We start from the raw sequence: 13696 nt of genomic DNA, 5'->3' as shown, positions 1-13696 counted from the left end.
TCAAAAGTCCCCCCAATCTCTCCTCCTCTCTGCCCCCCCTCCCCGCCTTTAAAAAAAAAAAAAGCAGAACTTGAGCAACACAACAAAGAATATGTCCATCCAGATGCCTCCCTATGAGAAGTAGCAGTCAAGGCTGGAGTAGGGAATTCAATCCCAAGCTCTGGCATGTGTGCTAGTGCCTTGTTGCTTGGTCCATTGCTCCTACTACCTCCCAGTGTCTGCACTGGTAGGAAGCCAGGAACCAAAGAAAGCACTTTATTGAAATCTATGCCTCCCTCCCCTCTTCTTAAGTACTTACTTCATTTGAATGAGACTGGTTTTGTCCACAGATTCACTCACCAAATGCTTACTATAATTAGAGCCAGGTTGAGCCAGGCTGAAACCAGGCGCTTATTCCAGGTCTGCTGCATAGATGCCAGTTGTCTAACTACTTGAATTATCACCTGCTGTTTCCCAGGAAGCACATGGCAGAAAGCTGGAATCTACAGCAGAATTGGTACTTGCATCTTGGCACTCCAGCATGGGATGCCAGTGTCTCAGATGGTATCTTAACAACTGCACCAGATGCTTGTCCCCATTCTTTTGATGAGGAAAGCAGATATTAATGAAGCAGGATTCTATTTGTGCTCTGAAAGGTTTCAGATCCTTGCTGATGGAATTGGTATTTGTTTCTTTGCTGTTAGAATTTCTGGATCCGAATTATTTTTCTAATAGTTTTTGAGTGAACTGATTTTTTGAGTGTTGTATTTCAAAGTCATTATTTATATGTTGTCATTTGGTTGAGTTTTCTGTGTAGTATCCTGCTGTGGCCGAAAATAGTCATAAATGGAGAAATAAAGAATAACATTTATAATAAAGCAGTGTTTTAATTTTTTGTAAACTTGGATACTTTGATTTCCTTGAGATTCCAGATGATAGAAACCCTCTCCATCCTCCACATTTTCTTTGTTTAATCATTTCCATTTTCTCTTGCAAATTGTCTTAAGTCACCCTTAATGATACAAAGATAGGTGATCTCTAAAGGACACCTCCCAAAGAATTTATCAACCTAAAAGGTCACTGTGCCTTTCCACTTGGATATCCCAATGTCAGCTCAACCTAAAATGTCCCAGAGTAGGCTGGCATGCCTCCTAAACCAGATAGAAACAGAGCATTCTCTGTTTTGTCTTGGCTATTCCTAGTCCTGACTGCAGTTTTATGTCTGTTGTAGGTCCCTTCAATTTAAAATCCGTGAAGGAATTGGAGCAGACATAAAGAAAAATGATGTTAATAGTTGAAGGTAGGACTTTGGAGGACTTGTTAGATTTTAATTTGATTTGTCTATAAAAGAGGAGCAAGTGAGTTAATATTTGTCTGTGTTGGGTTTTTGAGGCTGGATTTAGGGTGAATGCCCTGTGTGTAGAGAACACATAACAAAGGGACTTAGTGTTCTGAAGAGGAGTACTTCAGGCTCTGCTCAGGATGAAGCTGTCAGTGTGAGGCTGTTGGTCTCCCACCCATGCTATCTCTGCCCCCTGCAGCAGCATAGTAACCTGCCTCTAGTCTCCATGCGGTATTTAAATGCGTATTGAGTTACCTTTTTTAAGCTTTAAGCACTAAATGGATGCTGTAAATGCTCAGAATATTTAGTTGGCTGAGGAAATTGTGTTCCCAATATAAATCTAGGGCAGATCTTTTTCCATTGAAGTAGAAAAAGCTGTCACGTGCCCTACATGACTGGAACTTTTACCACACATGCATGTGGAGCCATTTCTAGCTCAGATAGCATTAAGTGGTAACTTTGAAGATTTTTTTTCTTCATCTTTCTGTCACTTTTCACGTGATTTTTTTTAAAAAAAAATTACTTGAATGGTGCTTGCTTAGATACAATTAGTCCCAGAAGTTCCAAGGGAATGGGAAATCCCATTGTAAATGTCTCATCCCTGAGTTGTTTGAAATGGCATTCTTCTCTTACAAATGCATGTTAATGCTGTCTTTGGAGGCCAGAAGTTGCCTGCTGTTATCTGCACACTGTAAGTGTTCTGAATGGCTTATAGACTCTGATGCCACTGCCCAGTAAATTGTTCAGTCTTCACCCCCCTGTGAGTTTCTGGCATATAGAGACCGTGTGCTCTGATTGGGAGAAGTCATCTGTGAATACTTAGAAACTCAATGACTACATAGAAGTTAATGAGTGTGAATACAGAATCCAATTCTGAGGCTACAAAATAAAAGCTTTATTTAACAAATCTGCTGTCGGGGGCCCAGTGCGATGGCTCAATGGCTAAATCCTCACCTTACAAGAGCCAGGATCCCATGGACACCAGTTCCTGTCCTGGTTGCTCCACATGGGACCCTGCACATACGTGAGAGACCCAGAAGAGACTCCAAGCTCCAGTTCAGCTCAGCTCTGACTATTTGGAAGGTGAACAGGGTTTGGAAGATCTTTCTCTCTGTATCTTCTTCTCTATCTATAAATCTGCCTTTCCAATAAAAATCTCTAAAATAAAAAAATTTTAAGGATATGGGGTTAATTGAGCATCTTAAACATTTACAGAAATGAAATGAAATGAGAGTGGTCTTTTTTACAGTTTCTAATTAAAGGCACTTCTTTTTTCTTAGGTGTCAGCTGTGATGCATGTTTAAAAGGAAATTTTCGAGGTCGCAGATACAAGTGTTTAATTTGCTACGATTACGATCTTTGTGCATCTTGTTATGAAAGTGGTGCAACGACAACAAGGCATACAACTGACCACCCAATGCAGTGCATATTAACAAGGGTAGATTTTGGTAAGTATTAGAGGAAATTTTTAATAAATTGACATTCAAAATATTGTGTGTATATCTGAGTGAAGTAGTAAAGACAGCTATTCTAAAACTTCCCAATGGCATATGTAAAGTCCAGAATTTATTAAAAATAAAATGAACTGGGATTAGCATGGTGGCCTAGCAAACTAATCTTATGATTGCAGCATTAGCATCCCATATGGGCACTGGTTTGTGTCACAGCTGCTTCACTTCCAGTGTAGCTCCTTGCTTACTACCTGGGAAAGCAGTAGAGGATGGTTCAAGTACTTGAGCCCCCACACCCAAGCTTGAAATTCATATGAAGCTCCTGGCTCTTGGCTTCGGATCATCTCGGCTCTGGGAATTGTGGCCACTTAGGGAGTGAACCAGTGGATGGAATTTATTTATTTTTTGTTGGAAAGGCAGATTTACAGATAGAAGGAGAGACAGAGAGAGAGGGAGATCTTCCCTCTGCTAGTTCATTCCCCAAGTGCAACAATTATGCAACAGCCAGAATTGATCCAATCCAAAACCAGGAGCCAGGAGCTTTCTCCAGGTCTTCCACGTGAATGCGAGGTCCCAAGGCCTTGGGCCATCCTCCACTACCTTCCCCAGCTACAGGCAGGGAGCTGGATGGGAAGTGGAGCAGCCAGGATGCTAACTGGCACCAGTATGGGATTCCAGCACTTGAAATGCGAGGACTAGATAATTGAGCCATGGTGTCAGGCCCAATAAATAGATCCTTTTTAAAAATTAAAAATAGGGCCTGTCGTGGTGGCCTAGAGGCTTAAGTCCTTGCCTTGAACACGCCGGGATCCCATATGGATGCTGGTTCTAATTCCGGCAGCTCCATTTCTCATCCAGCTCTCTGCCTGTGTCCTGAGAAAGCAGTCAAGAACAGCCCAAAGCCTTGGGACGTTGCACTCACATGGAAGAACTGGAGGAAGTTCCTGGCTCCTGGCTTCAGATTAGCATAGCACCTGCCATTGTGGTCACTTAGAGAGTGACTCATCAGACAGAAGATCTTCCTCTCTGTGTCTCCTCTCTATATATCTGACTTTGCAATAAAAACAAATAAATCTTTTAAAAAAATAAAAGAAAAATAAGTAAGAAAAGCAGATTTTGCTTTTATCTTCTAAGAAACTCTGACCCATCATAATTCACTTGTTTATGAAAACCGTCCCAACATATATACAACTGATAAATAGAACATTGCTTCAGTAAAGAACAAATACAATCAAACTGTAAGATCTGCATTTCATGCTGTCATCTTTCTTTCCTCAGTGTGCAAAACAAGATTTATTTGAGAAAGTCTTCTGCCATAGTGACAGGAGGGGGCTCCAAGGGAGGAAAGACCTCCACTGCTGTCATTCCTTAGCTAGCTGGCGTTTGTCACAATCTTTTTGATGATAGCCATGCTAGTAGGGTGAGAAATGGAATCTTGAGGAATTTTGATATGCAAACCTTTGGTAACCAGTGATGTAAGCATCTTTCCTGTGTTTGTTAGTCATCTGTATTTCTGCTCTATGGAAATGTCTGTTTAGATCTCTTGCCCACTTTTTAGATGGATAAGGCATCTTAATTATTAAATTGTAATCATTCTTTGTTTTCCATATAAGTTATTTATCAGAGAGATATCAGATGATTTATAAAATTTTTCTCTCATACTGTGGATTATTCGTGTTTTAGATTGTATACTTTAAAACACAGGAGGTTTTAAGTTTGATAATGCTGAGTTTTATTTATGTTTGCTTGATTTGTTTGAAAGGCAGGGAGAGCTTGCATGTGCTGGTTCATTCCCCAGATGACGATAACAGCTTGGGCTGTGCCAAATCAAAGCCAAAGAACTTAGAACTCTTCAGAGTGGCAAGGTCTCACTTGAGCATTTTTTCCCTGCATACCCATCCCATTAGCCGGAAGAATAGCTAGAACTTGAACTTGAACTCTGACATTGAATACTAGTATTGCAAGCAGTGATTTAATGTGTTACAACACAATACTGGGTCCAAAAATGTTGAATTTAGCTGTGTTCTCCATTTTTGTGATTTTGAGTATAATGAATAGAAAACCGCTGCCTAATTCATTAATTAAGCCTATATGTTACTCTAAGCTTTTTATGGTTTTAGCATTTATTTAGATCTTGTTCCAGTTAGACTTTATTTCTAGGGAACAGTACTGTGGCATTGCCACCTGCAGTGTAGGTATCTCATTTGGGAATTCATTCCACTCCCAAGTGCTCCACCTCCAGTCCAGCTTTCTGCTAATGCACCTGAGAAAGCAATGGTACATGGCCCAAGTTCTTGGGATCCTATGCCCACATGAGAGACCCAGATGAAGCTTCTGACCTCTGACTTCTACCTAGCTCATTTTAGCAGTTGCAACCATTTGGAGAGTGAAACAGCAGATGAAAGGTATGTCTGTCTGTCTATCTCTCAACACATCTTTTCTGAAATATATATTAATAAGCCATGTACAACTGCCTCAAGTCCGGGCTTGAACTGATGGGAGATAGGAGGTGAAACTTCACTCATGGAGTCTCTTAGCTGACCGTAGCACTTTCTTGGGCCACAGAGTAGCAATTTGCCTGTTGGTGTGACCTAAATAGGTGGTAAAATTAACCAGACTCATTTGTTTTGTTGCTTGTGTCCACCTCCTCTCTACCCACCTCTTTGCCTTGCTGCGGTAAAGCAGATTGCAGGAGTAGGAAGAGCAGCAGCCCATTCACCAGAAGTAGTGAGGGCAGTGGGTCTGAGTAGCCGCTTAGAGTTTTCTTCTGGCCAGGCCTGACAATTTTTAGTCTTACAAGTAGAAACTGAAGAATCATGAGGTTAAGTAGCCTTGATTGATAATGAACAAGACTCGAAGGTGACCGGGGTGTGTGGTAGGCTAGTGTTAGGTAGACTTGGAGAAGGAATAGCCAGTGACTTTTTTTTTTAACTTTTACTCCAAGATGCACCTCTGTTTACTGAAAATAAAATGCAAACAATGATGGTAAGCTAGAACCAAATAATAACAATAATTTTTATATATGGAATGAGGTAGAGGACTGGCTTCATTCTTTTGCACATTTACATATTTGTTAAAAGATTATTTCTCATGCAATGAATTGGCATGGCGCTTGTTGAAAAAAAAAAGCTGACCATAAGTTAAAGTATAATTTTGGACCCTGAATCAGTTCTACTGATCTGTATCTCTGTCTTCAGCCAGTACTAGACTGCCTTGATTCCTGTGGCTTTGTAGTAAGTTTTGAAGGTAAGAAGCATCTGTATCCCTGCTGTGTTCTTCCTCATGATTATTTTGGGTATTTACAAGTTGCTTGAGTATATATTAATTCTAGGATCAGTTTCTCAATCTCCATGAAAAAGCCCACTAGGATTTTTATAAGGATTATGTTGAATCTGTGTATAAGTTTGGAAAACATCACTATCAATAGTTGCATTTACATGGAATATTGTTCCATTTATTGACATGTTCTTTGAATTTTTTTGAGAGAATGTAAGTTTTGTATTCATTTTCTTGAATATATTCCTAAATATTTTTTCCTTTGCTATCTTTTAACTGGTTGCTTCTTTAATTTCCTAGTTGGGCAGAGTGTGTAATGGTAGTATCTCATCAAAGTTCGCAAAGGACCCACCCCATTGCAATGGTTCAGTGGCTAAATCCTCACCTTGCATGCAACAGAGATCCCATATAAGTACCAGTTCATGTCCCAACTGCTCCACACCAGCTCCCTGCTGGTAACCCAGGAAAGCATTAGAGGCTGGACCAAAGTTTTGGGATCTTGTACCCATATGAGAGACCCAGAGAAAGCTCCTGGCTCCTGCCTTTGGATTGGCTCAGCTCCAGCGGTTATGGCTCACCTGGGAAGTGAGCCAACAGAATAATCTTTTTTCTCTCTCTTTCCTTCTCTGTAAATCTGCCTTTTCAATAAAAGTAAAATAAGCCTTTTAAAAAAACCAAGTTAGCAAGAATCCTCTTACTTTGTTCATCTATTCCCTCTGAACATTTGTTTCCTTATGCGTGGCACACTCTGCTGATTCTTTTGTGTTAATGACAGTATACACAATATAATCAGGAAAAAGTAAATTATGATAAAATTAGAGCCAGACAAGACATGAAATAAGTGATGCTTCACAATTAAATAAGGAAAAGACAATTGTTTTTGTTTTCTCTCAAGGCCATAGCAACTATCTGGGAAATTAACTTTGGTGACCTAGTGGCTAAAATCCTTGCCTGGCACATGCCAGGATCCCGCATGGGCAGGTTCTAATGCTGGCTGCTCCACTTCCCATCCAGCTTCCTGCCTGTAGCCTGGGAAAGCAGTCAAGGATGACCCAAAGCCTTGGGACCGTTCACCCATGGGGGAGACCTGGAAGAAGCTCCTGTCTCTTGGCTTCAGATTGGTTCAGCTCTGGCTGTTGCAGCCACTTGAGAAGTGAACCAATAGATGGAAGATCTTTCTTTCCTTTTCTCTATATCTGCCTTTCCAAAAAAAAAAAAATATTTAGAAAAAAAATATTACAAATGTAAACAGATGCCTAAGCACTCTTTGATAGTGGAGTTATTGGCAGGTTTTTCAGGCATGCCTTTTTCTTGACATTATTGCATCATATTACTACATTTTTATAAGAACTGAAAATATTTCTCAAAGCATTTGCACTTTGTTTTTCAGATTTGTACTATGGTGGGGAAGCTTTCTCTGTAGAGCAACCGCAGTCTTTTACTTGTCCCTATTGTGGAAAAATGGGCTATACGGAGACATCTCTTCAAGAACATGTTACTTCTGAACATGCAGAAACATCAACAGAAGTGGTAAGTGGAGCAGCCTTGTGTCTGAAATGCTGTTGTCAGTACATTATTACTAACATTAACCAAACTAAATCACTACCATATGTCTTCTCAGTATACTGATACTGTTTGCAGTATCTTTGTTGAAATGATATTAAATAGTAAATATTACAGTCCATGGAGGCTGCATTAGTATGAGAGAAAGCTCTTTATTTGACCCCACCAGCTTTTTTTTGCCCTGTGACTAAAAGCATAGAATGGAATCTTGAACAAATTTGAAACTCTTTATTAAATGCATTATTAAAAGGTTAAGGGACATAGCTATAGTACACCTCTTTTTTATTATATTCTTGCCAGTGCTGCCTGCTTGATTTTTCTTCTGTAAAATTTTTTTTTAACTTTTGGTCACATGTTGAAGTAGTAATCCATTGCTACACTTGACCTTTCTTGGTCTTTATCAAGTCAGATCTCTTGCTTCTTAGATCAAGACCCTAAGGTCCCCTGAAGTTCTTCCTTCCCTGATCTTATCCAGTGGCTAAATGCCAAGGATCCAGAATAATGCACAGTCTTGCTCTAAAACTTTTTGGATTGTTTGCTTGCCAACTGAGTCAGCAGGCATCCAACTTCAAGAAATACTAAAATCAGAAGAGTCTCCCGGGCCCGGCATGGTGGCGCAGTGGTTAAGATCCTCACCTTGCACGCCCGGGATCCCATATGGGTGCCGGTTCTATCCCGGCAGCCCCGCTTCCCTTCCAGCTCCCTGCCTGTGGCCCGGGAAAGCAGTCGAGGACAGCCCAAAGCTTTGGGACCCTGCACCCGCGTGGGAGACCAGGAAGAGGCTCCTGGCTTCGGGACCGGCATAGCATCGACCGTTGCGCTCACTTGGGGAGTGAATCATCGGACGGAAGATCTTCCTCTCTGTCTCTCCTCTCTGTATATCCGCCTTTCCAATGAAAAAATAATAAAAAATTTAAAAATCTTAAAAAAGATAATAAGTCTTAAAAAAAAAAAAAAGAAGAGTCTCCCTCCTACCTCTTACCTCTTTAACCATTGGTAATATTAGGTAAAGTGAAGATTCTGTATGGAACTATAGGTAATGAATTTGGAACATTTTGACACAAAACAGTTTTATATGTGTCAATTAATAATCCCCTAAATGTACTAAAAATGCATTACTTAAAACCAGGAAAATAAAGCAGCCTCGTGTTCAAGGGCATACAACTTGCTAATTGGTAACAGCAGGTGTCTAAACTGCCTCTGAATTCTAGAGTCTCTCCTGAACTTTACTGCATATCTGCTTTTGTGGTCGTAAATAATGTAAGTACCCCTTTATTTCCACTGGCACTGCTAGTGTGGTGCTTACATTGTTATATAAAGTTTCCAACAGTTGGGAAACTGTTATATATATTTTTAAGCCAGATTTTACTAATAGCTCAGGGATGCTCGTTTTTAAAAATAATTTTTTACAGATTTTTTTTTTTTTATTGTTGCTTACATTGTATTATGTAGTACAGTTTTATAGGCACTGGGGATTCCCCCCACCCCTCCCATACCCCTCCCCCCATGGTGGATTCCTCCACCTTGTTGCATAACCATAGTTCAAGTTCAGTTGAGATTCATTGCTTGCAAACACATGCCTAGCATAAAGTTCAGCGTCTTATTGTCCAGATAAGTTCAGTGGCCTCTTGGGGAGACCTTCTATGGTCTGAAGATAGGTCTAACAGAGTAAAGATCCGGTCAGTTAAAAGCCCCAACAAGGCCTCAGTATCAATATGCAACATTATGGAATTAATTGACATAGTATTGGGTAAACAATATGTTAAAAATAATGCAAGTTCCATTCTTCGAAACATCTGGGTTGAGACAGTATCAATGACAGGTTCAAAAAATAACAAACAACCAAACAAAAAATTACAGGTTAAATCAAGGCAAACATGTGGTATCTAATCTTTTGGGACTCGCTCATTTCCCTTAGCATTATAGTTTCCAGTTGTGCCCATTTAGCCACAAAGAACTGCATTTTGTTTTTTTTAATAGCTGAGTAGTATTCCCAGATTTATTTTTATTGGAAAGGCAGAAATACAGAAAGATGAGACAGACTGTCTCTTCCCAAGAAGCCACAATGGCCAGAACTGAGCCAATATGAAGCCAGGAGCCTCTTCTAGGTCTCCCACATGGGTACAGGGTGCCAAGGCTTTGGGCCATCCTTGGCTGCTTTCCCAGGCCACAGGCAGGGAGCCGGATGAGACGTGAGCAGCGAGGACTCAAACGGGCATTTCCAAGATGAGGACTTAGCCACTGAGCCATTGCACTGGGTCCTATTTATGTTTATTGGAAAGGCAGATTTTACAGAGAGAAGGCAAGACCAAGAAAAAGATCTTCATCCACTGGTTCATTCCCCAAGTTGCCTCAACTTCCAGAGCAGAGCCAATGCAAAGCCAGGAGCCAGGAGCATCTTCTGTGTCTATACCATCACCCATGTAGGATGCTGGCACCTCAGGCAGTGTGCCAGCCCCAGCAGTACTGTCATCTTAAACCCAAGAAAGCCTCAGAAAGCCACTGTCATGTGTGCGACTGTTCTTAGTTCTTTTTTTGTATTCTATAAAGTGACTACCTCCTTTTACTACAGTCCCCATATATCCTGCCTTAATTGCAGCATTGTCTGGTTGTTTTAGAGCTTACATTATCTTTGATTTGATTTGTGTTAAGTTTGGGTGCTTCTTTTGCTTAGATGAAGGTACAGCAAAGGGTGGAGGAAGAAATTTCCCTTGTCATGAATTAAACATTCTTGATGATTGATTGATTGATTGATTGATTGGAAAGTCAGATACAGAGAGAGGAGAGACAAAGAGGAAGATCTTCCATCCACTGGTTTACTCCCCGAGTGGCCACAGTGGCCGGAGCTGCATTTATCTGAAGCCAGGAGCCCGGAGCCTCTTCCCATGCAGGTGCAGGTTCCCAAAACTTAGGGCTGTCCTATAATGCTTTCCCAGGCCACAAGCAGGGAGCTGGATTGGAAGTGGAACAGCCAGGATTAGAACCAGCACCCATATGGGGATCCCAGTGTGTGCAAGGTGAGAACTTTGGCACTAGCCTACCATGCTGAGCCCTAGTTAAACATTCTTAAAATCGTTGTTTGCTGGGGGTGGCATTGTAGTGTACCAAGATCAAGCAATTTCCAACATCCTAACTGTTAGTAGTGATTTAAGTTCTGGATGCTTCGCTTGGGATCCAGCTTCCTGCTGATATGCCTGGGCAGGTAGCAGAGTATTTTCCACCCAGGTGCAATACCCAGATGGAGTTCATAGCTTCTGATTCAGCCTTGGCCGGATGGGCTGTTGGAGCCTTTTTGGAAGTGAACCAGCAGGTGCAAGATATCTGTCCCTCCCCCTGACTCTACATACTGCTTTTCAAATAAATAATTTAACCCAAAAAAATAATTTTTTTTTTGTTATTTGCCAGTAGGCCATAGTTTCATCCTTTATCCTGTTGAGACAAAACAGATTTTCACATACAGAATTAGAGAATCCAGTGATGATTTTAGTCTATAAATTAAAAGCATGTTCTTGTGTATATGGGTGCACACACATGCTTTTAAGACAGAGTCTTTCTTTATTTTCGTTTACTTGAAAGGCAAAGCAGCAGAGATCTTCCATCTGTAGATTCATTCCCTAAATGCCCATCACAGCTAGGGGTGGACTAGTCCAAAGCCAAGGGCCTGAAACTCCTTTGCTGCCTCTCAGCATATATTAATAGGAAGCTGGATCATAAGAGTAGCCACAACAGGGTTTGTGATACAGCAGACTGAGCTGCTGCATGGAATACCTGCATCCTACACTGAGTGCCAATTTGACCCCAGCTGTCCCTCTTCTGATCTAGTGCTCTGTTGCTGTGCCTGGGAAGCAGCCAGTGATGGCTTAAGTACTCAAGTTCTTGCTACCACACTAGGGACACGTGGAATAGAGTTCCTGGCCCCGGTTTGAGCTTGGCCCTGCCCTGGCTTTTGGACCCATTTTTGGGAGTAAACCAGTGGATAGAAGATCCCTCTCTGTCTCTCCCTCTCCTTCCCTTCCTCCTCCTCCACCCTCTCACATGACCTGAAATGGAGTTCTTCATCCCTTAGGCCTAGCCCAGCACCAGCCCCGTTGCAGCTGTTTGAGAAGTGAACCACCAACAAATGGAAAATTTCACTCTTACTCTTGTCACTCTGTCTTTAAAACAAAAAATCTTTTTTTCTGACAGGGATTGCACACATTTCAACTACCAGCTTAACCTGTAGTGTTACAATGCCTGCCCAAAATTACTTAATTTTAGAAAATAGGAATCCAAACCTAGCAGCCTTGCCTTATTTTTTTTTTTCTCTCATGAAAATAAATGTCATAGTTTTTCTACATTGCTCAGTATCTGATACAGAGGGTGGACATTAATGGCTTGCCACGTCCAAGCGGTTTTCTGGTCCATCTGCTGTAAGTTGCATTCATTTACATGCCTGCCTTAAAGCCTGAGGCATTCACCCAGGATTTGTGGAATAGTTTAAGAATCTTGCCATCTTTGTTAGCCTTGTCTTTTGTTAATACCCGCATCCACCTGTTTGCACCAGTTATACACCTAGACATTTCAATATGAAAAAGAACAAACATACAGGACTACTGGGATTTTTCATCTTTGAGTCACATAGATGTTCAAGGTAGAGCTGCGCTCTGCTGTGTGCACACTCTACACAGTGTGCTGTACTGACTGCTGTCTATGATGGAGGATTGGTACCTGTGCTGCACCAGTTGTTTCTAATGCCTGTTTGTATATGTGAATATTTCACAGAATTTGTGGAAACTGTGTAATATGTATAGTTTTTCTATCTTATTTTGAAGGCAGAGAGATACAGTAAGAAATCGCCCATCTGCTGATAACACTCTACAGTGACCAGGGCAGGGCCAAGCTAAAGCATGGAGCTAGAAACATGGTCAGCTCTTCGTGTGGGTAGCAGAGCTGCCAGTACTTGAACCATCACCTGCTGCCTCCCAGGACACACATGACCAGGAAGCAGAACTGGAATGCAGACTCAGTCACCCTAACTAGGGAATGTGGGTGACTGAATGTGCCTAAATACTATGCCAAATGTCCATCACACCCACTATTTCCCACAAACGTTTTGTAATACACTTCTATGTAGCATGTTACCAACTTTCTTATACTTAGTTATGTGTCGGTGTTCAACTACTGCAGTAGTTCTCCAACTGTGTTGAGTCAAGCTTTTTTTTATGGAGTTCAAGAGCGACGTCTGTCACTTTGGTGAAAGACTATATTCACATAACAACTTGCTGTGTCTTCTTGTCTGTTGTTCTTAACATATTCCTTTCTAAATGCCCAATTTGCTGTCTTGCTTTGCCAACCTGTCCACCTGTGTTTCCTGCATGTGCCCTTTGACTGTTAATTTGCACTTTCCTATAGGGCTTAAAAATCTCACCGCTTTAAACAGCATGCCTTTGGAACATGTTCAGGGGCAACAAAATGTAAAACTACAGATAACTATTATCTGTTGAAGAGTAGACGTTAAAACAGTTTCATAGTCCTTTCTGAGTTTTCCTGCCTCATTTTCTATCTGGAAACACAATGGTCCAGCACAACGTTTGTTTGCATTCTTAAAGTTTATTGTTAGAGCTTAATGTTGAAACTATGGAGAACCCTTCAACACCAGATACTGTGACACCAACAGCATCTGACATAAAATGTATACTGAAATTTAGTAAGGAATAAAGTGAGTACTGTCTCAGGAATCTGTACATAAACATCAAGTGTAAGTTTGAGAGTAAGCATACTCTTATTTAAAGCTTTGTAGCTGGGCCCAGAGCCGTGGTTAACTCAAATAAGTCACAAAAAAGGAAACTAGAATGAGAAATATTATTTTAAAATATTATCAGTGTGGTGAGTGTTTGGCACCGTGGTTGGGAAGTTCACATTGTGTAGTGAAAGTACGAAGTCCCAGCTTAGCTCCTGACTCTAGCTCTGCTAATGTGCATCTTGGGAGGCAACAGGGGGTAGCTGAAGTATTTGGATCTCTGCCATCTAAATTCCGTTCCCAATAGACCCAGCTTTAGTTTGGCCCATCCCAAACTTCTTGTGGGCATTTGGGGAGTGAACCATG

General features: G+C 41.1%; 1 protein-coding gene across 3 annotated transcripts in view; it reads left to right on the top strand.

Annotated features, from left to right (window-relative positions):
• Window positions 1-13696, top strand: part of KCMF1 (potassium channel modulatory factor 1) — a 63224-nt gene that overhangs the window by 33283 nt on the left and 16245 nt on the right. For 2 of the 3 annotated variants that reach the window (XM_040993614.1, XM_040993615.1), the window contains exons 2-3: window positions 2602-2769; window positions 7439-7578. In XM_040993614.1, coding sequence (XP_040849548.1) covers window positions 2602-2769; window positions 7439-7578 — 308 coding nt within the window. Of the gene's footprint in view, window positions 1-1210; window positions 1280-2601; window positions 2770-7438; window positions 7579-13696 lie in introns of those variants that run through there. The other variant, XM_040993613.1, reaches the window with a different exon arrangement.

Source organism: Ochotona curzoniae, unplaced genomic scaffold (genome assembly GCF_017591425.1).
Source record: "Ochotona curzoniae isolate NIBS_2020 unplaced genomic scaffold, NIBS_Ocur_1.0 contig_883, whole genome shotgun sequence".
In the NCBI taxonomy this organism is placed as follows: domain Eukaryota; kingdom Metazoa; phylum Chordata; class Mammalia; order Lagomorpha; family Ochotonidae; genus Ochotona; species Ochotona curzoniae.
This window is presented reverse-complemented; position numbering and strand designations above follow the sequence as displayed.